Source organism: Mastomys coucha, unplaced genomic scaffold (assembly GCF_008632895.1).
Source record: "Mastomys coucha isolate ucsf_1 unplaced genomic scaffold, UCSF_Mcou_1 pScaffold11, whole genome shotgun sequence".
Classification (NCBI taxonomy): Eukaryota; Metazoa; Chordata; class Mammalia; order Rodentia; family Muridae; genus Mastomys; species Mastomys coucha.
This window is the reverse complement of record NW_022196893.1, coordinates 32,434,869-32,462,277: the sequence shown is the minus strand read 5'-3', so window position 1 is coordinate 32,462,277 and position 27,409 is coordinate 32,434,869. Positions and strand designations below refer to the sequence as shown.

General features: G+C 53.5%; 3 protein-coding genes across 10 annotated transcripts in view; 2 read left to right on the top strand and 1 right to left on the bottom strand.

Annotated features, from left to right (window-relative positions):
- Fignl2 (fidgetin like 2) overlaps positions 1-10,337 on the top strand; it is a 28,497-nt gene extending 18,160 nt beyond the window's left edge. Inside the window, exons 1-2 of one of the 2 annotated variants that reach the window (XM_031356158.1) lie at positions 4,932-4,985; positions 6,042-10,337. In XM_031356158.1, coding sequence (XP_031212018.1) covers positions 6,053-7,996 — 1,944 coding nt within the window. In that variant the 5' untranslated portion in view covers positions 4,932-4,985; positions 6,042-6,052 and the 3' untranslated portion in view covers positions 7,997-10,337. Of the gene's footprint in view, positions 1-4,931; positions 4,986-6,041 lie in introns of those variants that run through there. The other variant, XM_031356152.1, reaches the window with a different exon arrangement.
- Positions 10,338-13,865: 3,528 nt separating this feature from the next.
- Positions 13,866-14,978, top strand: LOC116080971 (uncharacterized protein C12orf81-like). The gene has a single exon (XM_031357690.1). The coding sequence runs from the start codon at positions 13,866-13,868 to the stop codon at positions 14,976-14,978; it is 1,113 nt and encodes a 370-aa protein (XP_031213550.1).
- Positions 14,979-15,408: 430 nt separating this feature from the next.
- Positions 15,409-27,409, bottom strand: part of Scn8a (sodium voltage-gated channel alpha subunit 8) — a 182,910-nt gene continuing 170,909 nt past the window's right edge. For all 7 annotated transcript variants that reach the window (XM_031356119.1, XM_031356110.1, XM_031356124.1 and 4 more), the window contains 2 exons: positions 25,377-25,647; positions 15,409-21,706 (listed from right to left, as the gene is read on the bottom strand). In XM_031356119.1, the coding sequence (XP_031211979.1) occupies positions 20,559-21,706; positions 25,377-25,647 (1,419 nt within the window). In that variant the 3' untranslated portion in view covers positions 15,409-20,558. The remainder of the gene's footprint in view (positions 21,707-25,376; positions 25,648-27,409) is intronic.

Genomic DNA, 27,409 nt, shown 5'->3' with positions numbered 1-27,409 from the left:
TCCGCACATCACTTCACATAGTTGTTTGTGGAGACGCCTAGTTTTCAGACGCTCTGTTAACCACAGTCAGCAGTGTGTACCACACAGCCCTTGCCCCGCTCCTCCTAACTCAAATGCAGTTTTGGCTGATACTGCCCCACTCCTTTTCTCCCTCCCTTTCTTCCTGACCACACTCAGCTGATCAAGGCTGCGAACTTGGGCCACACTCTGACTCCATCCTACCTGTCATTGGCCACCATGTCACGATTGATACCTTGAAAGCTTACCAAAGTGTTGAAAGGGAGAAGACAGTGTATTTAGCAAATATGGGTCACAGTCACTTTTCCAGTAACTTCTACTTCCTAGACATGCGTTGAGCCCCATCCATGCTAGGTCCTCTGCCAGGCCTAGTAAGTTTGTGCTGGGGTCTGTTCTCTGGCCTGGAACTGGGGAAAGAGGTTACTGTGTGGTAATTGTAAGGACTGGGTTTAAGTACCCAGTCCTCCAGGTCTCCAGTCTCTTTTTTCAATAGCTGGGGGGTTGGCATGAGGGGCAGGGTCCAGAGTGAGGCCTGTTCAGGCTCTGCCAGGGACTGTGGAACGTCCCCCACCCACCCCAAGAGTTGTAAGCTGTAGACAAAAGCCCTTGACAAAAGGCCTGTAGGAGCCTGGGTGAATAGATTAACGAGATCTCCATGCCGAGGCCCCACAATGGGATTCTCCACTCTGCCCTTTTGTTCCAGGCTAAGATAATGGAACTGGAGGAGGCTTGCCCAGAAGGGGGCATCAGCCCTCCTCCACCACGGTTGAGTGGTGTCCAGATGCCCCTTCTCCACCATGCACCCCCTCCCTGCCGACCCCTAGCAGAGGGTAATGGAATCTGGAATCCTAGAGTTTCTGAGAGGCTCATGGGAATGGAGAGGGGTGCTGACATGGTAGCTGCCCTTTGTTTCCATCCCACCCTGACTAGATTGTGTGACTTAATTTTTAAGAAGCCCTGTAGGATTTTAGTGAAATGTTTGGCTCTTCCCACCGAACCAATAGTTCTTGACAAAGAGTATAAAGCTTAGGTGAGGGTTAGGTCTGGCTGGTGGCCACACAGTGACTGTGTGGGGTTTGCTGGGCTTAGAAGTGGACTATCAAAGCTCAAGCCCTGACTGGTGCACAGAGATGGGTGGGGCACCCGTAGGCAGCAAGACCTCAGGAAGGCAGTGCAGGGCTATGGGAGGTTGTGGATGTTGGTACACTGAGGACCACCCACAGAAGGGCAGAATTACTGTGGGAATCTTGGACCTCCTTACAATAAGAAATGGGGCTGTAGGAGAAACTGTTTTCTTCTATTCAGTAATTCTGTAACCACTGACTGCTTTGTTGTGCTTTGGGCAAAGCCAGGCAGGAACCACTGCGCGCACACACACACACACACACACACACACACACACACACACAGACATACACACATAGAAAAACACAGAGACAGACACACACATAGACACACAAAAATAGAAAGGCACACAAAGATGCACAAACACACACATATAGACAGAGACACAGACACATTTAGACATACACAAAGAAAGACACACACGGACAGATAGAGACACACACATGTACACACATGCACACACAGACAGACAGACAGATGGACACACACACACCAGCCCTGTGTGTGCTTTCTCTAGAGTCCCAGCTACCAACCACTAGGACAAACCACAAAAACTAAACAAGGAGCTGTTTTCCAGCCCTGGGTCAAGCACAGCTGTGTGACAGCATATCCACAGGAAAGGGACAGCCCTTTCGGGGCTGTTTGGCCAGGAGGATACAATTTCCCCCATGAGGTTTGAAGAACAAACCCACAGCACTGGGAGACAGCTAGGTCTACAGGAAAATATCGAAGGCATTTCCCTAGGCCAGGGACAGGTGTGCTGGTACTTCAGCGCTGCAACTCTGTCAGGCTGAAGGACAAAGGGCTTGGAGACAGGCATTGCAGGGAGATGTCAGGAGCCATAGTTTTGACTCCTGTCTGTTGTGGACCAGCTGTGTGATCTCTTCCTGCACCTGTCTCATGTGGATGAAGCACAGAGTCTATGAAGTGGCATAAGGACCATCATGTACTGTCAGCCAGGAAGGCTTCTAGCCAGCCCCTTGCCCCCACCCACACCAGGTCAGCACCGAGCCAAAAGGCACTACCTGGGATTTGTAGTTTGGACTGCTTTTCACAAGGAACCCCCAATCCCTCTGCCTGCTGGGTATTATGCCCTTTAACCTGGAGAAACAGGTTCCGTAAGGTTGGGTAGTCTGCTGAGGGTCCCCTGTAAGTGACTGAGTCTGGCTCTGAAACATGCTTCTGATTTAAAGCTCCTGTCTTGCCCAAGTCTTGCCTCACCCCTGGCTCGGCTGACCTAGGGGCTATAGGATAGAGTATGAGTTGGGAGGGATGCAGGAGGGGTGGTGGCTGTGTGGAAGTGTTAAGGGGACAGGGAGTTACAGATCTCCATCCGTACTCAGGGCCAGGCCTGTGTGGCTTGGTCTATGAGGTCAGACCTCCGTCCACTCTTCAGTGTGTTGGTATGCATTCACAAGTGCCCTTGCTGGATACCGGCACTTCCAAGTGCACCCAGATCTAAGGCTGCACACACTCTTGCTTCTGGTGTGTCTCCAGGCTCCTTTTGCTGCCATTTTCATCCTGAACACAGGTGCTAGTGCCTGGCCTCCCTGTTTTGTTCGACCCTGTCCTTAGGCGCTAGGATTCAGATCACATTTTTGTTCCTTTCCCTTGCTGGGCTTGAGGGGAATGTAATACTTCAGAACCTGGCTTAGCGGAAGTTGCTGGGAGAACAGCTCTTGCTTCCCTGCTAGCCTAAAGGCCATGTAGCAGATCATAGTCACTACATGTAGACAGCGATCCTCAAAAGGGATTCGGAGCCAGGCTGGCAGTTAATGGGGGCCTAGGGTCAAGGGGAGTTATTTTGGAGATATGAACAGAGTTCACTCACAAGGGGGAAGGAGCTGGTACACAGCAGTTAGGTTGGACCAGATCCTGTGCTTGGTCAGGATGGGGATCTACTGAGGTGGGTGGACCGTCAGGCTTTTGGTCACAGGTGTATAGAGATGCAGATAAAAGTGAAAGCAGGAGCCATGCTTCATGTTTCTTTTTTTCCTGGCTAAAGTGGAGAGAACATGACCTGAAGTGTCTGAGGAGACCAGCCAGTGAATGAGTAGTATAGGTGCCATGTCAAGCATGGGATCTCCTCTAAAGAGGGCCAATTCTTGCAGAAGAAACTGAGAATCAGGCTGGGAGAACAGGACAAAGTGGAAATGGGCTCCTGGGATTCGTAGTCCAGTGAGTGGGTGAGTGCCGGTGCTCCCTGGTGGAGGACTTAGGTGAAGACTGATGGAGCCAAGGCCTGACAGTGAGAAGAGACAACATGGGAGTTGAGGAATGAGCCAGGCCTGGGCCTTCTTCCCCTGCAGGGTTTGTGTACTCAGGGGAGACACGGTCCTCAAGGTTACATGTCTTTGCTCTGGATCAGAATACAGGTAACAGTAACTGGGGGTGGAGCCTGGGTTTGATGTAGTGTGACACACTTGCATTGATGTAACTGGTGTTATTTCCTGTGACCCTGTCACTGGGTCACTTGTCACCGGATGTCCCCAGAAACTGCTCCTTTGACACCAGGGTATGGCTCTCATCTTTGAAACCCCCCTCCAGCGAGAGCTGAGACTCTGAAAAACACATCTCTTGTCATGTGTCTGGCTGCTGGCGCCCTCCAAAAATTACCTTCCTTCTAGGTGCCAGTGCCCCCATTAATGCCTTCTCTGTGGACCATCAGGCATTTGGCTACATGGTTGATATAGATGAAGGTGGACATGTGGAGGGTTCAATTCCCAAGGCTGTCTTTTGCCGTTGGTCACAGTACAGTCACACTGCTGTGTATGGCCATTGCCGGCATGGCTGGGTGTGCAGAACTGCTGGAAAGACTTCAACCCCATCTCTTGGTCCTCTCTATAGGCTCACCAAGGTTAGTTTTACTGGTGTAGGTGTGCACTGTACAAGAGCCAGTCTAGCGCTGCAGGTTGTGATGTCTCCAGCAGGTGGCAGTAGAGTGTCCTAAGAGAGCCGGCTGTGGTTTGCTTTGCTCTGTGCATGCAGTTGAGGCTGGCGTCAAACACCAGGGCTCAGGCTCCAGCATGCAAGGAATGCAGGCAGACACCGCTGCATCGGACTAGCCCTGCTGCTCTGCCCATACTGGTCCTGTCATCTGGATGCACTGCCCCCTGTAACCATTCATGGTGCAATCAAGTCCTTTGGTGAGTTCTTAGCCAGGAGTGTCATGCTCTCAAGAGCCCCAGGGTCCAAGGCCTGTACCTCTATTTTCTTATTTCACAAAGGATGTTGCTTTCTGGACTTCTCAGCTGGCTGAACCATTCGAGACACCTTTTGACCTAACCCCATGCCTAGTGGAACACGTAGGATTTGCTCGCTACTATTCTGCCAAGAAGCTAGAGGTAAAGCTTTGTAGTGTTTATCTGGCAATACAGGAGGCCGTGGGTTCAATCCCCAGAGCAGCAAAATATGCACATGCCAATAGAGTTTGAAAGCTTGGGTTTGAGAAGTAATCACTGTAAAACCAGTATGCCACAGGCTTGAGTAGTATTTGGAATTTTGTTCAGGTCGGCTCACTGAAGGCAAGTGCCTACACGGTACTATTGGGTCTCTCATTGGTTCAGGACTGGTGCATTGATGGGTGCTAGAGGAGGGTGTAGGGAACCTCCTGGGGACATTTCCCCTCTTCATGGTACAGAGACAGCGTGATATCTCGCAGATTGGCTCCAGGATCCCCACACCACCAACAGTTTTGCTCCCTTTTGAGTAAAGGTGTTTGCGAAGTGAGTCTGATCACAGCTCCCTCTTCATCTGGTGGCTGGGGAGCTCAGAACAAATTACCGTTCATCTTTAACGCCTCCGGTGATAGAACCCAGGTCCCTGAGCATGAGACAAAGCAGGTACTTTGCCAGCCGTGATGCACTTGACATGATCTGCATGCTCCTTACTATCTCACGTATCCCAGCATACCATCTGTTCATCCCAAACAATGTTTGTGAGGTGATGAGACTCATTTTGGATGGAGCAGGTGGCAGTACCTGCCCAGATGCCACAGCCTTTACAAACAGCAGGTTCTAGTTTCTTTAGGCCCGTGGTTCCCAACCTTCCTAACGCTGCAACCCTAAATATAGTTGCTCATGTTGTGGTGATTTTCGGTGCTACTCCACAACTCTAACTTTGCTACTATGACAAATCATAACGTAAATTTGGGGCGGGGGAGGAGGGTCATGACCCGCAGGTTGAGAGCCACTGCTTTAGCCAAAGACTAGAGGAAATCGAACGGCAAGGAAATAAGTGTTGCTGGGCTAGCCACCGCGGTTTCCAGGGTCGATGGGTACGATCACACTCCAGGGCCCTTGGTGGACTTTGGGTCTCAGGGAATGCCAAGGTGGACAGAGTAGGAATGTCAACCTGTAGGACCTCCTATCCAGCAGCTTTGGACAAGCCAAACTAATCTTTACAAACCTTGATACCCTGTGTGGCGGGCACATAGTGAGCCAACAGCAAGTATCTACCACGGGTGAGCCTCACATGGTTGGGCTCTGGCCCTTTCCTCTATCAGGTCCATGGAGGGGCATAGCTGGTGTGGTCAGAATAACTTGCTGGGAGTGAAGGTTGACTATGGCATTTCTGCGATCCTCTTGGAGTAGAGCAAACTATTTATTTATTTATTTATTTATTTTTGGTTTTTTGAGACAGGGTTTCTCTGTGTAGCCTTGGCTGTCCTGGAACTCACTCTGTAGACCAGGCTGGCCTCGAACTCAGAGATCCGCCTGCCTCTGCCTCCCAAGTGCTGGGATTAAAGGCGCGCGCCACCACCGCCCAGTAGAGCAAACTATTTTAAAAAACGAATTCTAGGTCCAAAGGGTGGGAGGGTAGCATCGGCTAACCAAGCTGTCAGTGGGCCCTTAGAGCCACTGCAGGAGCTGACCAGCTGCTGCTCTTCTTGCCTGCAGCTCTGTTGAAGATGCACTGGACACCGGAACACGCCCAGCCCCTCAACCAGTGGCCAGAGCAGCACCTGGACGTCTCCTCCACCACCCAGTCGCCGGCCCACAAGTTGGAGCTGCCTCCGGGGGGTCGCCAGCGCTGCCACTACGCTTGGGCACACGACGACATTTCCGCCCTCACGGCCTCCAACCTCCTCAAGCGCTACGCCGAGAAGTACTCCGGAGTCCTGGACTCGCCCTACGAGCGCCCGAGCCTGGGCGGCTACGGTGACGCCGCCTTCCTCAACGGTGCCAAAGGGGACCCCGAGCCCTGGCCCGGGCCGGAGCCACCTTACCCTCTAGCCTCGCTCCACGAAGGTCTCCCGGGAGCCAAGCCGGCCGGCGCGGGTGGCTCTGCGGGCCTCGGGGGCTCCCCGGTGGTAGCCGGTAACCTGACCGAGCCGCTCTACACGGGCAACGCGTGCGGGGGCCCGGCGGCGGCCACCGAGTACGCGACGGGCTACGGAGGCGGGTACCTGGCGTCCGGCTACTGCGCGCAGACGAGCGCCGCGCTCGCCCCGCCGCCCCCGGCCGCGCTCCTGCAGCCAGCGCCGCCGCCCGGCTACGGCCCCTCGGCGCCGCTCTACAACTACCCGGCGGCCAGCTACGCGGCGCAGCCCGGCTACGGGGCGCTCCCGCCGCCCGCCGCCCCGCCCACGCCCTACCTGCCCTCCGGGCTGGCGGCGCCCACGCCCCTGCCCGCGCCCGCGCCGCCCCGGCCCGCGCCCTACGGCTTCCCCGCAGCCGCCGAGGGTGTGTCGCTGAAGCGCAAGGCGGCGGACGAGGGCGGGGAGGCCCGCTACCGCAAGTACGCGTACGAGCCGGCCAAGGCGCCCGCGGCCGACGGCACCGCCTACCCCGCCGCGGACGACGCCGAGTGTCGGGGCAACGGGTTCCGCGCCAAGCCACCCGGGGCGACGGAGGATGGCGCCGGCAAGTACGGCGGCGGCGGCGGCCCTCTCAAGGTCCTGGGCTCCCCCGCCTACGCCCCCCAGCTCGAGCCCTTCGACAAGTTCCCGGAGCGGGTCCCCGCCGCCCACGGAGGCTTCGCGGAGCCGTCGGGCGAGACCGCCAAGGGCGTGGACCCGGGGGCGCTGGAGCTGGTGAGCAGCAAGATGGTGGACTGCGGGCCCCCGGTGCAGTGGGCGGACGTGGCCGGCCAGGGCGCGCTCAAGGCGGCGCTGGAGGAGGAACTGCTGTGGCCCTTGCTGAGGCCGCCCGCCTGCCCCGGCGGCGCGCGCCCGCCGCGGACCGTGCTGCTCTTCGGGCCCCGCGGCTGCGGCAAGGCGCTGCTGGCGCGCTGCCTCGCCACCCGGCTGGGCGCCACGCTGCTGCGCCTGCGCGGAGCCGGCCTGGCGGCCTCGGGCGCCGTCGAGGGCGCGCGCCTCCTGCAGGCGGCCTTTGCGGCTGCGCGCTGCCGCCCGCCCGCCGTGCTGCTCATCAGCGAGCTGGACGCGCTGCTGCCGGCGCGGGACGACGGCGCGTCCCTGCGGGCGCCCCTGCTGGCCTGCCTGGACAGCGGCTGCGGCGCGCGCGCCGACGGCGTGCTGGTGGTGGGCACCACCTCGCGGCCCGCGGCCCTGGACGAGGCCGCCCGCCGGCGGTTCGCGCTGCGCTTCTACGTGGCGCTGCCCGACGGCGCGGCGCGCGGGCAGATCCTGCAGAGGGCGCTGGCTCAGCAGGGCTGTGCGCTGAACGAGCGGGAGCTGGCCGCCCTGGTGCAGGGCACCCAGGGCTTCTCTGGGGGTGAGCTGGGGCAGTTGTGCCAGCAGGCAGCGGCCGAGGCGGGCCTCTCCGGACTGCAGAGGCCTCTCGCCTACAAAGACGTGGAGGCTGCTCTAGCCAAGGTGGGCCCTCGGGCTCCCCCCAAGGAGCTGGACTCGTTAGTTGAGTGGGACAAAATGTATGGCTCCGGACACTGAGGGTGGCAGGGGAGGCCAACTCTGCCTGGGGGCGGGTATGTCTTTGGCCAAAGGAGTGATGAATGTGGGGCGGGAGAGGGAGGGCTCTCCCGGTGGAATACCTTTTTTTTTTTTTTAAATGGGAAGGAAAATGCTTCTGCCAGGCAGATCGATGCCATATGCACCGGTGTACTCAGGTTTTTCCTATTTATTGTGGACGGGAAGTTCGCCATCTCAGCTCGGCAGACCGGGCAGACCGGGCACACCCGACATGAGTTGGCACCAGGGCCAAAGTAACTCCTGCTCTCTCTCCATAACCTTTGTCTCTTGTCCTCTGAGCGACATCCTTTCCCATTCTGTTTTCTCAGTATTGGCTTAGTTATTTCTCCTCAGGGTTTTGTCACTGGCCCCTCCCCATGCTGTCCCTGTTCCTTTCAGCTCCTCCTTCCGGGTCCATATCTATCATCACCTTCTGTGCTTCTGTCTCTGTCCATCTCTGTGTCGCCCGGACCCTGTGCTTTAATTTAACCCACCCTCTCTCGTTGTTCTGATCCACACCGCAGTGACTCTTGGCGGAAGTTCTTTTGGCCCAGGGGCTGAAAAGCGGGGAGCAGGGAGCCCCAAGCTTCCTCTGTACCTTACCCACCTGAAATCTTGGGGTTTTAGGGGTGGGACAAGGATAGAAACCACCCAAAGAAGGCTTTTGTTTTGCTTTTTGGTTTGTTCATTTTTGAGGGGAAGTCCCAGAAATGTAGGTTGCTTAATATTTTAGGCCTCTTATTTTTGTAAGATGTGTAGGATTTGCTGTTTTTCGTTTTATTTTGACAACTCAGGAAGAAACTGACCTCAGAAAGAATGTTAGAGTTTGGCTGCTCTCCTGTTACCCCCAACCCCATCCCTGGGGAGCAGATTCTCCCAGACCAGAGAGACTTGGGGCTAATGAGGAAGACCAGATATGAGTCCCAAATTGCTGTTCCTGGGATAGAAGCAGAATGTATCTAAGGGCTTCCTCCCCAGGCCCAGCTTGCAAGCAAGAGGATGGGGACAGGGGCTCCACAGGGCACAGCTTGCTGCCTTCTTGCCATTCTCTCCTGGGGGCCCCATTCCTCAGCTTCCAGTGGTCTGTGAACCTTATAGAGAGGTGGGGTACTCTTGTCCATTTCCTGCCTTAGAGGTGACCCGGGCAGAAGGTTCTCAGGCCATCTGATTGGAAGCAGGTTCTGTCGGAGGTGCTTAATAACAGGCTAAGAGGATTTCCTCAGGCATGAACCTGGTCTAGCCACAAGTCTGGCCGGGCATAATGCTGACTACTAGGAGCCAGGCCACCTGTGAGAGGCAGAACACTACCCTGCAAAGGGTTGTGTGTCTCTGCGTGGGGGTGTCTACTTGACCCCATGAATGCTGGGTCTAGACCTGGAGGACCTGGAGGGAACTCAGTGTTTTCCTGTGATGCTAGCCCAGACTTCTCTGCAAGCCACATCCCTCCTGCTCCTTCTCTTGATAAGGCTTCAGCTCTTTGGCCCCCTCAGGCTATCTCACACTCTTTGGTGCAAAGGAGGGACATCCCTTCATATTTGTCCCACCTTAGCTCCCCTGCTTGCCCCTACGGCTCCTTGATCCTTTCACATTCTGGAAGCTAAAGATGCCTAAGAGACATGGCAGGGTGCTGAGGGCAGGCGCGAGCCGAGCCGAGGAGTGTGAACAGGAGAGCTGCTGTGTCCCCTTCATCCTTGTTCTCTCCAAGTTGCTCTCTGGAGCCAGCCAACCAAGTACAGGACTTGATGCCTCAAAGCAAGTGGCCCAGAGTGATGCTGCAGATGACCCTCAGTGGGGCTTTGAGTAAAAGAGTTCTCTCAGGTCTGGGGGTGGGGGTGGGGGTACCAGGGCAGGGAAGTGGGATTGGGAACCCAGCTGCCCCTTCAAGCAGCAGCAGCACCACTAGGGGCTGGGTAGGAGTTCATGGACCCATCGCTAGGGTCCCCACACTTCTTTTGCTGGGCTCTTTCTGTTCCCAGGTTTAGAAGCTTTGCACAAGAAGACAGTCCCCCCGCTGCAGCACCTACCTCATGAGCATGGGGCAGGATGGCAGGGCGGGTCTAGCCCTAGCAATGTTGGGGGGCATACCAAAGAATCCAGGGATGGAGCGCAGGGGAGGGCACACTGGCCCTCTACTCCCTCTGCCAACATTGGGTAGGGGTCCTCTCTCAGTTGTAACCCATTTCTACCTCATTTTGCTGTGTGTTGTACATGGACATATTTATCTCCTGTCTGATGATGCTCTGCAGTTGTGGCCTGTCTACCTCAGAAGACGCTGTATTTTAAAAGAAAATATTACACAGTATTAAAGTTATGATGTGTGGTATCCAGAGGATTTCTTGTGGGTCGTGGGATATGGGGAGTGTTGGCTACTTGGGTCTGTCAGTGTCCTAGCTGTGGCTCTGAGTGTTTCTGTCCCTTCAGCAGAAAGTTATGGGACCTGAAGAGGAAGAGGGGCCCCCAAGAGCAGGGCGGTAGCCCTGGGTGAGCAGGGTGATACTTGTCTTTCACAGGGTGGAGAGCAGCGTTTAGAGCCATCTGAGGCCCTGTGCTGCAGGCCACATGAGATCCTCTGCCCATCTCCTCCCTGCCTTTCAGTCCCAGTTATCATGGACAGCTCATGATAAGCTGGGGGGTGGAAAAATGTTTCAGGAAATATTTAAAAAGTAACTGCCAAGTACCCGAGCTCCAACCAGCTACTCTCTGCCCACCAACTATCCAGTGCGGCCAGAACTTCCGAGTTACCTTTGCTGTCACGACAGCCCCACGCAATGACTGTTCACCCGGCGGTCAGCCACCACAACACCCAGCAACCCAGTAGAAACAAAACTCTAGAAGCTTATAATTAACAAGTCAGATTTACATATCAGAAAAATACTCAATTCACAAGATGCCCACACAATCATTTCAGGGCCAGTTGATAACAGTACAAGCTGCCCACCTGATTAGATAAGTTATCCAAGTATTCTATCCTTTCTTCTGTCATATCTACCTGTGGCTATTTAAGGCCATGCTGGTTCAGGATCTTCTTTTTGTCCATCTCCTTCTTGCTTTTTTTCCTCTCCTCTGAGTGACTCTCTGTCCCTGCAACTCTTCGCTCTGTCTCCCTTTTCCCTGTCCAATCACAGGCTTCCTGCTGCACTAAAATTTTAATGTAATTGGATAGGGAAAATCCTGCCACAGAAAAATTAGGGACACCGTTTAAAAGTTCTGTGGAGAGGCTGTGACCCACTATCAGGTCCTTGCCTGCCACAGCCGGACCATTAAAAATGTACCATGGGCCAGGCGGTGATGGCGCACGCCTTTAGTCCCAGCACTTGGGAGGCAGAGGCAGGCGGATTTCTGAATTGGAGGCCAGCCTGGTCTACAGAGTGAGTTCCAGGAGAGCCGGGGCTACAGAGAAACCCTGTCTCAAAAAAACAAAACAAAACAAAACAAAACAAAAACCTAAAAAAATGTACCATGGGCCAAGGGAACAGTGTGCTGGGCTCCCTCTTAGGGCTCACTACAGGCTCACAGGGGCCAAAGCCAGAAGCAGCCTCCAAAGAGAGAGAGACAAATGTGTGTCTTTCCAGGATTCAAGGAGTGGTACAGTCTGGTCTTTGGAGGTCCAGGTAAGCGCTCCTGCAGTTTGCTATGCATTTGAAGACATAGTGGGAATGCCGAATCAAGCCACCTCCCCAAATTGCCAAGGATGCCCCCGAGAGAATTCACAGCGGGGGCAGACGGTCTCCCAAACATCATATGTAACTATAGAGACTAGGTAAGGGTTCTGGGGGAGGGTCATGGAGTCTTCTCACAGCTGGAACAGTTGTTTGAGGGTGACACAGTCTTTAGGAACTTGGCGAGTAGACCCTAGAGTTTTCTGCACTCATTGGAGGACACACTGAAGGACACATGGCTTAGGGATGCCCAAAGGAGCTGGGGAAATGGTTCAACAGGTACAGTACCATGCAAGTGTGAAGACCAGAGTTTAGATTTCCAGCACCTATGTAAAGCTGGGTTGGTGTGGTAGCTCACCTGTAATTCCAGCTCTTAAGAAGGCAGAAATAGGTGGTCCTCAGAGTAAGATGGCTAGTTGGACTAATCCTATCAGTGAGCTCTGGATTCAACTGAGAGACTTTGACTCTTAGTAGGGAGGGGAGGGATGGAGCACGTCTGCCTCATGCCTGTACCACTGCACATACAAGGGCTCCACATCACACAGAGTGGGGTGGGGGGGGCAGAGGGAGTAGTCACAAATGGCGGGTCAGGAACCTTCCCAGGTAGGAGGTCTAGAGGCCAGCAAAATGAGGAGGCTGGAGAGGGTATTCTTGGCACCAGTCATATTTGCCACAAGAGCATTGTACTGGCTGGTTTTGTGTATCAACTTGACACAGGCTGGAGTTATCACAGAGAAAGGAGCCTCCCTTGAGGAAATGCCTCCATGAGATCCAGCTGTAAGGCATTTTCTCAATTGGTGATCAAGGGCGGAGGGCCCATTGTGGGTGGTGTCATCCTGGGCTAGTAGTCCTGTGTTCTATAAGAAAGCAAGCTGAGGGGCTGGAGAGATGGCTCAGTGGTCAAGAGCACTGACTGCTCTTCCAGAGGTCCTGAGTTCAAATCCCAGCAACCATATGGTAGCTCACAACCATCTGTAATGAGATCTGATGCCCTCTGGTGTGTCTGAAGACAACTACAGCATACCTTCATATAATAAATAAATAAATCTTTAAAAAAAAAAAAAAGCAAGCTGAGCAGGGGAAGCAAGCCAGTAAGTAACATCCCTTCATGGCCTCTGCATCAGCTCCTGCTTCCTGACCTACTTGAGTTCCAGTCCTGACTTCCTTTGGTGATGAGCAGCATGTGGAAGTGTAAGCTGAATAAACCCTTTCCTCCCCAACTTGCTTCTTGGTCATGATGCTTGTGCAGGGATAAAAACCCTGACTAGGACAAGCATAAAATGGAGGCAGGAGTGTGGATCTGAGGTTAGAGGAGTCAGGCGAGACTGTAAGCTACCCTTAAGGGCTAGTACACCACAATGAAGCCTCAGCTTGCAGGTGTGCAGGTGGCTGTGGACAGGGGACTGGTTCACAAAAAATTCACATACGGAGTCAATAGGCCTTTCCTAAAGACACTTAGGTACTGCTGACTGTTGGGGCAATGTGGACAGTAAAAAGGTCTAACAGTGGTGTGTGTTGGGTGTGTCAGGGGGCCGGGGATATGTGTGTGTTGACTGTGCATGTGTGTGGCTCCCAGAAGGGACGAGACAGCAGGGTCCACCATGAAGGCCAAACTGCTGGACTGTGAGCCAATTCACAGTCAAGCCACCTTGGGACATGATGTGAGGTAAGCGCGGGCCCGGTGTGTGGATGGGGGAACTGGGAATTTGCTCAGACCTGAGATGAGGGCTTAGACTAGCAGCCATGAGAGCATGCTAACAACCAGGCATGCAGAGACCTTGACTGGATATGGAAGCTGATAGTGAGCCCAGAGTCCAGGGCTTCTTTTAGAGGGTGAAGGGTGGTAAATGAATTAGAAGAGGCTGTGGTATCAGTGGGGTTAGAGTATTATAAGGCCCAGACTCCTACCCAGTTCCACAGCCATTGCTGTAGGTTGGGCCACCAGTTCCCGTCCTCCATGAGGTGGCAGGGATGGGAGTGGGGGCGGGGGATGGGAGGGGAAGGAGGGCTGCTGGGAACCTCTTTCCTCTGGACCCTGAGCGGTCTAATCTGTGCCCCACCCCCACCCCCGGTAGCTGAGTTCTCTCTGCCCAGAGCGTTCAGCTTTCTACGAAAGTTCCTCACCTCTGCGCCACAATCCATGGCCTTGCAACAGAACCTCGGCATTCGGAGCCCCTCCCTCAGGCCGAGCCATGGCGTGGGCGCTGATCCTGGCCCTCTGCATCGGGGTGCTGGACCCCACGAGCGCGCTGGATGCCATGGGTCCCCACACAGCAGTCCGCCTGGCGGAACTGCTGACCCCCGAGGAGTGCGACCACTTTCGATCACTTCTCGAGGCGCCCGAGCCCGACCCGGAAAAGGAGCTGGCCCGGTTATCTGAGGAGTGGCTGGCGACACCCGAGCCACCCACACCCGCGCTCAGGGCGCAGGACTCGGTGGGACAACGGCGGCGGGCCGCAGCGGAGCTGGCCCGGCTATCTGAGGATCGGCGGGCGACGCCCGAGCCACCCACATCCGCGCTCAGGGCGCAGGACTCGGTGGGACTACGGCGGCAGGCCGCAGCTGCGCAGCTTTCCAAGGGCACCAAGGGCGCGTCCGGGCCTAGAGAGGTTTCCGACGGCTGCCGCGAGGCGCTGGCGACCTGGTTGGCCGAACGGGCCCTGGACCTGTCGTGGCACCGCGTGGCCCGAGCCCTACGGCGCAGTGGCCGCCCCGATGTGGCGCGGGAGCTGGCCAAGAACCTCCACCAGCAGGCGACGTTGCAGCTGCGGAGGACTGGCGCGAGTTACCTGCAGCAACTCCGGGCCCGAGCCCTGGCCCCGGTCCCCGCCCCGGCCTCGGTCCTCGTTCCCGCCCCCGGCCCCGCCCCTGGCCCCGCCTCCGGCCCTGGCCCTGCCCCTGGCCCTGGCCGGGCCAAGGTCCCTGCCCCTGCTCCTCGCGCCCGCCGTGCCGCCGCCCCGGAGCCCGTCTGGGATCCGCTGGAGCTGATCCTGGAGCGCCTGCCGCAGCCCCCGTACACGCGCAGCCCCTCAGCCTGGGCCGGGCCGCTGGCGCTCGGCCTCCTCTCTGGCTTCCTGGGAGCGCTGTGCACCGGGACGCTGGTCACCGTGCTCACGCTGTGGATCACCGGCGACAACCGCGACGGCGACCCGGCGTGGCCTCGTGCCCGCAGCCGGGCCGCCGCCTCCCTGCCCAAGCCGGCTCGGACGCCCTGCAGCTGGGAAACGGTGCCGCTCCTGCCTCGGTCCTGGGCGCCACAGCCACCCTCGCCCCTCTGCCCGTTCGACGGCGGCGCACCGCTATAAAGTTTCCTAAAGCGGCGGAGCGCGCAGTCTGTGGCTGCTTGGATGGAAGTGGGGGCGCGGGAGCCGGCCGGGGGTCCCAGCGTTGCCCAGCGCCCGCGTGCCCCGCTTCTGGTCTGTCCGTTGCGCGCCAGGAAACTGCTCGCTACTCCTTAGAGGCGCAGTCCGCCTCTAAGGGTAACTTGCAAGACTGTGTCTCGGGGACTGCGCGTGTGTGTGTGTGTGTGTGTGTGTGTGTGTGTGTGTGTGTGTGTGTGTGTGTATAGTGCCACCCAGTCCTTCAGGCGAGGCTTACTAGCCATTTCCCCACCCACCTCCGAGGAACGTGTCAGCCCCACGAGGAAACCAAGCCCTGGAGAACCTGTTGCCAGGGAATCCTAGAGTTAGGGGCCTGGGGCAAGAGCCATGACAGAATGACAGGCCATTCCAAGAGGAGAGTTGAAAACAAGATTGACGTAACCCTTTATTGCAAATTCTAAAGTAAAAAGATGTACAGTACAAAGTAAAATTGAAAATCCAGACTATAAACTTCCAATCCACTTACACATTCTCATTTCTCAAGCATTTCTGCCATTTCCGCATAAACAGAACAGGGAACGAGTGGAGGGGTAAGGAAGGGGATACAGCAAGGGGAAAAATCAGAAGAATCACAAACCCCAGAAGCAAGTGCAAGGAAAGACATTTCTCGACCTGCTGTCCTGGTGATGAGAAGCGGGGGGGTGGAGCAGTGCAGTTTAAAATGGCTCTCAGAATAGCAGCGTTTATGGTGCTAACTCCTCTTCCTAAGTCCAAAGAATACTTTGCCCTTCCCTGGCGCCTTAGTCTCTGTATCTCAGAACGCTTTACAAAACATCTAGTTAAAGCCTCACAACACCCCTGTGAGGTAGGTCAGTATTATTACCCCCATTTTACAGATGGGGAAACTGAGGCACAGAGAGGTTAAGTGACTTGCCCAAGGCCACACAGCGAGTCAGTGGTCAAGCTAGGGATGGAACACAGTTCTATCCCTCTTCTGGAACCACTGGACCACGCTCCCCTTTACCTATGTACATTCTTCACACACACACACACATACATGTACACACCTGCCCACTTCACCCCACTTAGCCTCTATGTACAGCAAACAGCAGTGGGGTCAGGGGCAGGGGTGCCTCAGGAGTGTTTTAATGGAGGAAATCTTGGCAGTCTCGAGAAGAGGCAAGAAGCACAGGCTGGAGTGCAAGTCCTGACCTCTGAACCCAGACTTCCTCGTCTCCTGACCCCCCTGGCTGACTGACGGCAGCGAATTCTTTAGGGGGCGGGGGAGTACCTGAAAATGAACGAAGCTTTTTGCAAAACTTTGGGCAACATCTGAGAAAAGAAAGAGGCATCGTTTCAGAAGATGCCCAGGACTCAGGCCACCAAGTCCTGACCCATGGCAATGTCACCTCCACAGAAGGCCTGGAGGCTGGGGCTGAGGGACAAGGACAAGGACTGACCTACCAGCCGACTCTCCAGTTCAGCTACTAGAGTAGACTAGAGTGAGCACTTCAAGATCCGCCTGAGTGTTCCTAGACCAGGAGACATGGCCCGGAGAGGGATGTCCCCGAGGGGTGCCCCCTCCCCTGCACAAATGTGAAAGGGATAGCCCCAGTCTGCCAGTGGGGGTGGATGGAAGGAAGGGCCCAGCTGGTGGAGGGAAGCTGCCGGGCAGCGTGCTTGCACTAGCCTTGGGGCGTGGGGAGAGGTTTTTTTCCTTTCTTAAATCATGTCCATGAACAAGGCAGAAGTAAGGCCAGACCAGCTGGGTTGGTTGAAGTCATCTCTGGGGGCTCTGCTGGGTGGGACCAGTGAGGGAGGGGCCCAGCCTAAGGGGCAATGACACATGCAATCAGCAAGCAGGGACCTGGGGGGTCAGGACCTGGCTTTTCCCTTCAGTACCTACGTAGAATTGGGAGGCTCTAGTTCGCCTTCTCCTTCCCCAAAGCTCCAGGGTCCCCAGCTCCCAGACACCTTCCAGAACTCAAGAACTGGAAAGTCAAATGCAGACACACAGCAAGACAGGCTTCCCCTGTATGGTAAATGGGGCCGTTTTTATTTTCCTCTTGGCTCATAGTGATTTACTTTTCTAAAGATCACGTGTCGTTTAGAGCAGCCTTGGGCTCTGTGCGCTCACTAACACACTATTGGTCTTTTACAGTTTACGTAGGTTGTGGTGATAAAATGAGAGAAGCCCTTTGGGCACTCACTCTATGTAGTAGCTCCAGGGGCCCTGATGGGGAGATTATCTTTCTGCCCGCAGCTTCAGATGTCCAAGTGGCTCATTTCCAGCCTGTGAGAGCAGACCACTTGGACTTAGGAAGGTTCTCCTGCCCCCACCTTCTGACCTGTGACTCCCAGCCTCTCACCCTAAGCCACAGGGAAGTTAAGGAAGACGGGGGTGTTTTCACACAACCAGTCGTCATGGCAACTACTGCTGGGGTGGACTTTGGCTCTGCACTTTTAAATGAACAGCATCACATGACTTTTTGCTTTTTTGTCCTTTTTTTATTATTATTTTTAAAGGAGGATCGTGGAATATAAATACTGCACCAAGGACCCGGCTACAAAAAATAAATATTTATATTATATTTATATATCTATATATATATGTGCAGTAGTACTGGCTGCTGCTGCTCTTTGACAAGCTTCATGAATATTTGGCAAAGCGCTGCCACTTGCTCACGCAATGAGGACGCAAAACAAAACCAAACCAACCAAAAACTGCCATAGCTGATTCTTTAAGGTTCAATGCCTGTTAACTGCGGGTGTGAAGTGCTGGTGATGGTGTGGTTCACAAGAAAGGAGCATGGAGCAGGATGGAGAGAGAGTGAGGCGGGCAGGGAGTGGCCGGGTGGAGGGATGGAGGGTGAGGGGCATTGCTGGGAGAGGTCTAATCGGAGTGAGTTAGAGCAAGCGGAGTTGGAGGTGGCTTCTTGCCTGCGAGGCTGTTGGAGGGTGTGAGAAACTGAGTGAGGCACAGCCTGCTGGGCTGGGTCAGGAGCTGGGGGAGGACGGTCAGATCTAATAGCTTAACGTTATTAGCATGGCGCTTAGTGTTCCTAGCAGGATCAGATAGCTGTTGCCCATCTCAAGATCTAAGAACAATGATTGAGTTTAGCCAAATCTTGCATAGAAGTGGTTAGAATTTATTGCACATTGGAACAAAAATATATATATTTTTTGTTGTTTTGGAAAAGACCATTAGCAATAAAAAATTTTTTGTCTGTCTGTCTGGTTAGGGGTATACATTGGCTGACAGCTTCTAAGTTCTAAGAAGAAAGGAAAGTATAAAAAATAAAAATAACCATGACAATGGCATAAGCCAGAAGCCATTTCCTATTTAATAAGTTAGTAATTTGTATTTACAAAAAGGCATGCCAATAAAATAAAATTATATATTACAGTATTTATAATTCTCTTAAAAAGAATAACCACAGGTCAGCTCCTGTTTTGTGCTGTTTGCGATGTTGCCTGCAGGTGGCGCTCTAGACTTGCCCTGGCTGCGGTGACATGCACACACTCCCTGGGCTGGGAGAGCTGGACAGTGTCTACCGGTCCTGAAGACAGAAAGCTCTGCTCACTGACTGGCTGTGGTTTGTTCTATGCAAAACTAGTCAGGTGGATTGTGAGGTTACATCCCAAGTGCTTCTACTGCAAGGCAGACTGCAAGGCAGACTGGTGCATCTGATGTGTCTACTGACGGGCTGCTTGCCTCCCTCTACGCTATGCTCAGGAAGGTTTGTGTTGATTTGGTTCACAGAGACTTTCTGGCATCCAAGTGCAGCGTCTTGGCTTTGAGACACCCTGGACTAAGAACTGCAACTGCCTTCTGTAAAGCGGGGGGATGGAATGGAAGATACGACGCCCCTCTGGAAGCCATCCCCCAACAACAGTGGCCAGGCCACTAAGCTGAAAGCAAGGCGGGCTGAAAGGAAAGGCCGGGGGAAGCTGCAACACCCTAAAGAATTACTACTGAGTTCCTTTCCCACAAAAGCCATCGTAGCAACAAGAGCAAGTGGGCTCCATCCAGAGGCAGTTCCATCTCGCCATCAGGTCCTGTTAGAGACGGTTATTCTAATCTCAAATGGAAGAGCCCACAGCCATATCCCAGACAACACTGCTGTCCTGGCCAGCCCTGAGCAGCTGGGAAGGGGAGCCCTGCCGGCTGGAGGGATATGGCAGAAGCTGGAAGAACCATGCAGCCAGGAGCTGGGACAACCCCTCTGTAGGACAGGGCAGTTCAGAATGTCTGAACCCCTTTCCAATATCTACCTGAGCCTGGAGAAAAGCAGACAGACATGACACTGAATGCAGTAAGCACCCCAACCCCCCCACAAGGCTCTGTAAGTCCCCCAAAGGCCCCCTAGAGGTAACATGCTACAATAAATAGCATTTTTATCTCTACCCCAGGTGTCAGTTCTCCAGTATGAAGGCTGAGCAATCATCAGGATATTGCAAGATACAAATGAACTCTTTTTCTATTAGTATTATTATTTTTTTTTTAGCCCTAGGATTTGGTTTTACAGTGACATTAATAGTACAAGCCATTCGGGGCCAGAGTCTCCCCATGAATTGAACAGAGCAGCAAAATGTGTGACAATGGCTGTATGTTAGAGATGTCTGTCAAACGTGTACACGCAGCGGATCCATCTGCTTGTTTGGTTGGGTTCTTTTTGTTGGTGGTGGTCAATTGGTTAATTATGTCTCCCTACCCAGAGGTGTCTGAACACTGAGAGGACTACAGCCGGTGTGGAACTCCTACCATTCCTCCAAATACAGTGAACGGTGCAGGGCTGGGTCCTGTCCGAAGGCCGAGCCAATGCGGGGGACAGGATCACTAGTGTCTTGTGGTGTATGGATCTCATGCATGACTTCTGAACACAGCATGCCATCATGCAAGTCGTTTCTACGCATTGAACGAGCACAATATTTGGAACTGGCCTGAGCAAGTCCTCCTCAGCCTGAAACCCTGATTGTTTCCCCCACCGTCTCCAAACCACGCGCCACCCGTGTGGAGAAGATGCAGTTATGTTAAAGAAAGACGATTAGTGACATAGGCTGAATGTGTGTGTGTGTGTGTGTCTTTGTGTGTCTGTATGTGTGTGTGTGTGTGTTTCTTTTTGCTGCTTAGCTTAACTAATGTAAGAATGCAAATATTGTTTGCAAGAACAAACAAACTTTTAAAGTGATGCTTTCTGCTTCTGAGAATCAACAAAATGAAAAAATAGAATCCATTTGGCTGCAGTGGCGATCTGCTGGTCCTGGCAGCCGCCTCTGTTTGTATCCTGTTAGTTTACTCCTAAGTTGCATTGACCAAGTGTGGAGCATGCAGTAACGTCTGCCCAAGCGATAGAAAATCTGTGAGTCCAGGGAGCAGGGTCCTTTGTCCCCAGCAGGTCACTGCTCAGGAGGCAACCATGTCACATGTAAGCAGACTATGTTTGGTATAGGTCTTCCGGTACAGCATCTCCGCAGCTGCTCTGTATCCGTGAGATTTGGAAGTTTGTAAACAAGCTTTCCCTTGCCTGTGATCAGCCAGCGTAAGCTTCCCTTGTCCCTCCTCTAGCACTTGGACTCCCTGACCTCTTTTTGCCTCTTGGCTCTCTCCCTTCTGCCTTCCCCCACACGCTGCTGCTTCTCCTTGTCAGGCTTTGTTACGCTGTCGTAAGAGGGGAGGGAGGCCGTGGACGGGGTGCTCTCCTTCTTCTCCCGGTGCGTGCCTCCATTCTCCAGCTTGTTGGAAGTGATCTTTCTGCAGATGAAGCCGCGCCTAGCCAAGTGTCCCCTGTAGGCACGCTGCAGGACCACTGCAGACACCTCCTCCTGCTTGCGCCTCAGAGTGGTTGTGATAGGCTCGTAAGACACTTTGGAAGGATTGGATGCCACGAACCGCTCTTCCATCTGCTGCCGCAGGATGTCCAATTCCCCACTGTCTCCCAGGACTCGCTTGGTGAAGGCAAAAAGGATGTCCAAGCAGTGGATGCGATCTCCGCTCACCATGGGCAGGTCCATGGCAATGAGCTCGATGGTATTGGGCTTGGGTACTCGGAGCGGATGCTCCAGGGCGTCGGCAAAGTCGGCCAGCTTACAGTACTCAATGAACTGGGTGGCGTCGGGGTCGAACTTCTCCCAGATCTCATAGAAAGTCTCGAAGTCGTCCTCGCTCAGAGGATCGGCACTCTCCTCCGTGGCCACACTGAAGTTCTCCAGGATGATGGCGATGTACATGTTCACCACGATGAGGAAGGAGATGATGATGTAGCTGACGAAGAAGAAGATGCCCACTGAGGGGTTCCCACAGTCCCCCTTGAAGCCACTTCCTGGGTGCTCCTTGTCTAAGCTGCAGTCGGGGGGGCGGTTCAGGATGGGCAGCAGTAGGCCGTCCCACCCAGCAGAGGTTGTGATTTGGAACAGGCAGATCATGCTGTTGCCAAACGTCTCGAAGTTGAACATGTCATCAATGCCGGCCTCGTGCTTCACGTATGCGAAGTTGGACATCCCAAAGATGGAGAAGATGAACATGACCAGGAAGAGCAGGAGGCCGATGTTGAACAGGGCGGGCAGAGACATCATTAAGGCAAAGAGCAGGGTACGGATCCCTTTGGCGCCCTTGATCAGTCGCAAGATGCGCCCGATGCGGGCCAATCGGATGACACGGAATAGGGTTGGTGAGACGAAGTACTTCTCAATGATATCAGCCAGGAACATCCCTGAGAGAGGAACAGAGGGTGTGATCACTGAGGTCAGACACACCCTTCCCTCCTCTTACCGGGCACTGTGAGGTGCAGTTCAGCGGGCGTGGAGAATGTGCTCAACCCTATAATGAAACAATGACACATTCCAAACACAGAAAAACACAGTGGTGCAGAGACTCTGTGCTCAGCTAGCAGGCTTGTCCGCGGCCAGCACATGACCGTTAGCAGGCTTGTCCGCGGCCAGCACATGACCGTTAGCAGGCTTGTCCACGGCCAGCACATGACCCTAGAGGCATCCCCAGGCCTCAGTGGTTCTAGTGTTTTTCTAGTTTTACTATGTGTGAACTCATTAACAACAAGGTGTCCTCTACGTTTAGGAAGTGGTACAGGGCTATCTTTCTGTATCCCTGTATTTAAGATGTTAATTGGTTTTGTCTGCAAGACTGGTTCCTTGGATGAAAATGGCTTTTACATTATCTCTTCCTATGGCTAAAACAAAGCAGCTCTTGGTTTTCCTATTCAAGGGTCCACTTTTTCACTGTGTGCATAGTCAGCTTTCAAACGTTCTCTGCAATACCACCAGGTCTCTAAATCTACAAACAGGGAGTGAGATACTCCCCCTGTGACACACCACCCTTTGACCTCACATCCTAGTTATTCTGCGGGTGCTCTGAGAACTCACTCTTTGTTTGGGTGCTCTGAGAACTCACTCTTTGTTTCTGGTCCCCCATCCTCACGAAAGAGCTCGCCTTGGAGACTAAAGTGGGCTGCCTGCCTTGTGGTGCCCAGGGTTGACTTCTGCTTGGTGCCCCAAGATTTTGAGCTGAAAAGTGTGAATCAGAAGGCAGTTTCAAAGCAGGGAGTGTGCCAGCTGGGTTTGGAGGCAAAAGTAGAGGAGAAGTGGACGTCTGGTGGAGGGGACATCTGGCTCCCCTTTCTCTTTCCACTCCTATGACTCAGCTTACACAGATCACTTGTCTTAAAACTAAGGAGTGAGTGGCAGGGGAAGGCCATGGGAGGAAGAGAGGATGGAAAGGCCAGAAGCGAGAGCTAGAGCTTTTCTCTCTCTACATCAGCGTTACTTTCTGCCTTCTAAGGCCCAAGGAGACAAGATGAACACCCACTCACATGAATGAAGCTTTTAACAGGGAAGTGTATTGAGCTGAAGAGCTTCAGAGCTCAAGAATCTCTCCCATGAAGGTTTGAAGCCAGAAGAGAAGGGTTGGAGAGATAGTGCAGTGGTTAAGAGCCCTTGCCGTTCATGCAGAAGACCCAGGTTCCAATCCTAGCATACCCATGGTAGTGCACAGCCACCCATGACTCCAGTTACAGGGGCTCCAATAACTGCTGGCCTCCAGGGCACTGCATGCACATGGTGTGCAGCTACACATGCACACAAAATACCCACACACAAAATAATAAAATAAAAAATTGGGGTTAGCGAGGTGGCTCAGTGGTTAAGAGCACTAACTGCTCTTAACTGCTCTTCTAGAGAATCTGGGTTCAATTCCTAGCAACCACATGGTGGCTCACAACTGTCTGCAATTCCAGTTCTGGAGAATTCAACACCTCTGTGGATACCTGTCAAACACGTGGTATACACACACACACACACACACACACACACACACACTCCTACCTCTAGGCAAAACACACGAAAAAAAAGCCAGGCAAGGACCACTCCTTGCATATACATATGCAGGCAAGACAGTCACACATAAATAAGTCTTTTTTGTTTGTTTGAGACAGGGTCTTATTATGTAGCCCTGGCTGTTCTGGAACTTGCTATGTAGACCAGGCTGGCCTTGAATTTACAGAGATCCACCTGCTTCTTTAACCCCAGTGAAGGGGATTAAAGGGTGTGCAGCACTGTGCCCTGACGTAAGTTAAAAAAAAAAAAGAAAGAAAGAAGAAATAGAAAGAAAGGAAGGAAGAAAGAAAGAGAGAGAGAAAAAAGAAAGAGAGAAAGAGAGAGAGAGAAAATGAAAGAAGAAATGGACGGAGTGGGAACACAGCCGCATGAGGCGACTTCAGAAGGGAATGTAGGCAGTGACTCAGAAAAGCCAAGTCCTTGCACAGACTCACCTCAGATACTCTAGCTTAGGGATTCTTGGGAAAATGCCCTAAGACTCAGTGTGCCACATGCCAACATGCTTTGTCCTTACAGGGTGATATTGGCAAAGGGGGGGTCATCTGCCTTGTGTTTAAAATCGCCAACCTCAGACACAGGCAGCTATGCTCTGGACTAGCTGCCTGGGTTTGTTTGTTTGTTTGTTTTTAGCACTCTTTTGTGGTATCAGAAGCCAGTCATACCTACCTGGAACCAAGGCATGTACACAGCACTTAAGATGCTGTTCCAAGAGGTGATGGCGTGCCCCAAGGACAGCCAAGAGGCTCACACTTCTCTCCTCACCTGCCAGAACTCCAACCTGCCATGTTTTTAGGTTGAAGAAAGTAGGAACTTTGGAGCTAACCTGAGCTCTGTGTGGGGCTAATCTGAGTTCTGCTTCTTTTACCTCCCAGGTAAACAACCCATGCAGTGAAGATAATAAGATAACTCCGTTCTGGTGCCATTGTGAGGCCCCACTGAGACGACTTGGGGAGAACTTTCCAGTGCTGTGCCAGTAGCCAGCACCTGTGACCACTGCCCCAGGTACTACTGTTCACCTTAACAATCTCCACCCACTCTCGTTCTCATCACATGTGTGTGTGCATGTGTGTATGTACTTACATGTCAAGGTCAGAGGTCAACCTTGGATGTCATTTCTTGGGCATTATCCATCTTGTTTTTTGAGATAGGGTCTCTCACTGGCCTGGAACCCATCAATTAGGCTACATTGGTTAGCCAGTGAGCCCAAGGGCTCTTCACTGTGTCTGCCTCCCCAGTGAAGGGATTATAAGTGTGTGCACCATGCCCAGAACGTGGGTTCTTTGGGGATCAAACTCAGGTCCTCATGCTTGTACAGTGTACTGGCTAGCTTATGCCAACTTGACCTAAGCTGGAAAAGAGGGAGCCTCAACTGAGAGTGTGTCTCCATAGGAGCAGGCTGTAGACAAGCCATTAGTGAATGGAGGTGGGCCCAACCCTTTGTGAGAGGGGCCATCCCAGGCTGGCGATCCTGAGATCTATAGGGAAGTAGGCTGAGCAAGCCATAATGAGCAAGCCAGGGAACAGCACCCCTCCATGGCCTCTGCATCAGCTCCTGTCTCCAGGTCCCTGCCCTGCTTGAGTTCCTGTCCTCACTGCCTTTGATGAACCATGAATGAAAAACCCCTCTCCTCCCCAAGTTGCTTCTGGTCATGGTATTTCATCACAGCGGTAGTAACCCTGACTAAGACACTCAGCAAAACATTTTTACCAGCTGAGCCATCTCCCAGGCTATTGCCACATTGAAAAAACAAGTTTCTTTAACTTTTCCTGGTAGACTTTAAATCCCTTGAAAGCAAATCAGATTTTATCTCTTGCTCCTGAACTGCAGGATTTGCACCCAAGAGTGCTGGGAGCACTCAGTAGGAATAGAATAGCCACGCGGCCTGTGTGGGAGGTTGAGGTGCACGCAGAGGAGGGATAAGAGAGGTACCAGCCCACCCTGAGCTAGTCACTGCTCTCAGAAATCTGGTCCTCACAGCTGGGGTCCTCTGGTCCCGCCCACTCATCCCGCTTCCTGTGGCCCCACCCACTCACCCACAATGGAGAGGATGACCACCACAAAGTCAAAGATGTTCCAGCCGATGGTGAAATAGTAGTGTCTCAAGGCAAACATTTTGAGCACACACTCGCAGGTGAAGAAGATGACGAAGACCAGATTAATCCAGTAAAGAATGTTCTCCATCTGCTTGCTCTGAGTATCTGTCTCCACCATCATTGTCACCATGTTAAGGCAGATGAGCATCATGATCACAATGTCGAAGGCTTGTTGCGTGACGAAGTCAAAGACAATCCCTTGGATTTTGTTCTGTAGAGGAGAGACAAAAACACATTCGCAGAAGCCTTCAGACCCACAGCCATGGCCCCGCTCCTGGTTACCCCGCTCCTTGCTGCCTTCTCAGCTACAGTACCAGCCAGCATCTGCCTGGAGTGCCCACAGAGTCCACTTCAGGATAGCTGGCCCCAGTGTCCTCAAGTACTGTTCTGCTGACCTGAGCTGACATCACCACGCCTGGGGGCTTTCTCCCTGTCCCGATGCTGTCCCAGCCCTAGTGGCCGCTTTACTCCAGAGACTAGGGGAACTGTGGCTCTGCACTCACACTGGACTCACCATGCGCCTCCTGACAACCTCACCCAGCTCCTTCCTTCTCACGGTTTTCAAGTGAGAAGGTGGGGTGGTCATCCTTGCCTCCCTCCCAGCCTCTAAACATCGTCTGTCAGTTTGAGGCAGGGTCTCCCTCCATAGTCAGGCTGGCCTGCAACTCAACTGTGTGGCCCACGCTGGCCTGGAACTCACAGCTGTCCTCCCTCAGCCTCTTGAGTGCTGGGATGACTGGCATATACGTGTGTGTGTATATGCAAGCATTTGTAATATTTATATATAACATGTTTTAAAGATTTATGGCTGGGCAGTGGTGGCACATGCATTTAATCCCAGCACTTGGGATGCAGAGGCAAGTGGATCTCTAAGTTCAGGGCCAGCCTGGTCTACAGAGTGAGTTCCAGGACAGCCAGGGCTACACAAAGAAACCCTGTCTCGAACCTACCCCATCCCAAAAGATTTATTTACATTTAGTAATGTGTAAGGTATGTGCACATGAGGTACCCGCAGGGGAGAATGTGGCACTGGATCCCCTGCAGCTGGAGCTGCGGGTGTTTGTGAGCTGGTGACCCACCCAGGCAGGCTCCTTGGTGCTTTTATTGTTGTTTTTTGAGACAGGGTTTCTCTGTGTATCCCTGGCTGTCCTGGAACTCACTCTGTAGACCAGGCTGGTCTTGAACTTCAGAGGTCCACCTGTCTCTGCCTCCGGAATGCTGGGATTAAAGGTGTGTGTCCCCACCGACTGGCAGTCCCATGACTTTATACGGTAGCGTGGCTTCCAAACGCAGGTGTGCATGGAGCTTGGGAAACGGGAAACTGCTCACTTTTCATTTCTAGCACAAGGTGGAAAGCCTGAACAGGAAGGGAACAGCATGCTCTCTCTGAAAGTTCCTGTGTGATAGTTGACTGGATTGAAGAACATCCAGAAGATTAATAAGCATGGTCCCACTGGTGGGGTCCAGAGGGAATAAGGAGGAGGCGGCAGCTCTCACTACCTCCCCTCTGCTTCCTGATTAAGGGATGTAAGCACCCTGCTGCCACACCCTTACTGCCACCATGTTTTAGGGCACAACAGCTGTGAAAATATTGACCAAACTTAAATGCTCTTGTTGTTTGAAAGGTGATGTCACTATGTAGCTCAGGCTGGCCTCTAACCTTGAGACAGTCCTGCCTTGGTGCCACCATGCCTGGCTACCAAATCCTGCCTTGAACAGGTAGAGGAGGGATCACTTTCCTTCGCTCATCTCTGGCAGTGTACTGTCTCACTGGAGGGCTTCGGGCACAGGCCAAGCACTAATGCAAACCCGCTTGACTCCTAATCCTGGCTGCTGAGCTCTTGCTAAGCTTTTAGACTGGGCATCTAGGAGAGGACCAGCAGGCAGCACCAGGCAGGCACACCAGGCAGGCACACCAGGCAGGCACACCAGGCAGGCTCACCAGGGCAGGCAGCACCAGGCAGCACCAGGCA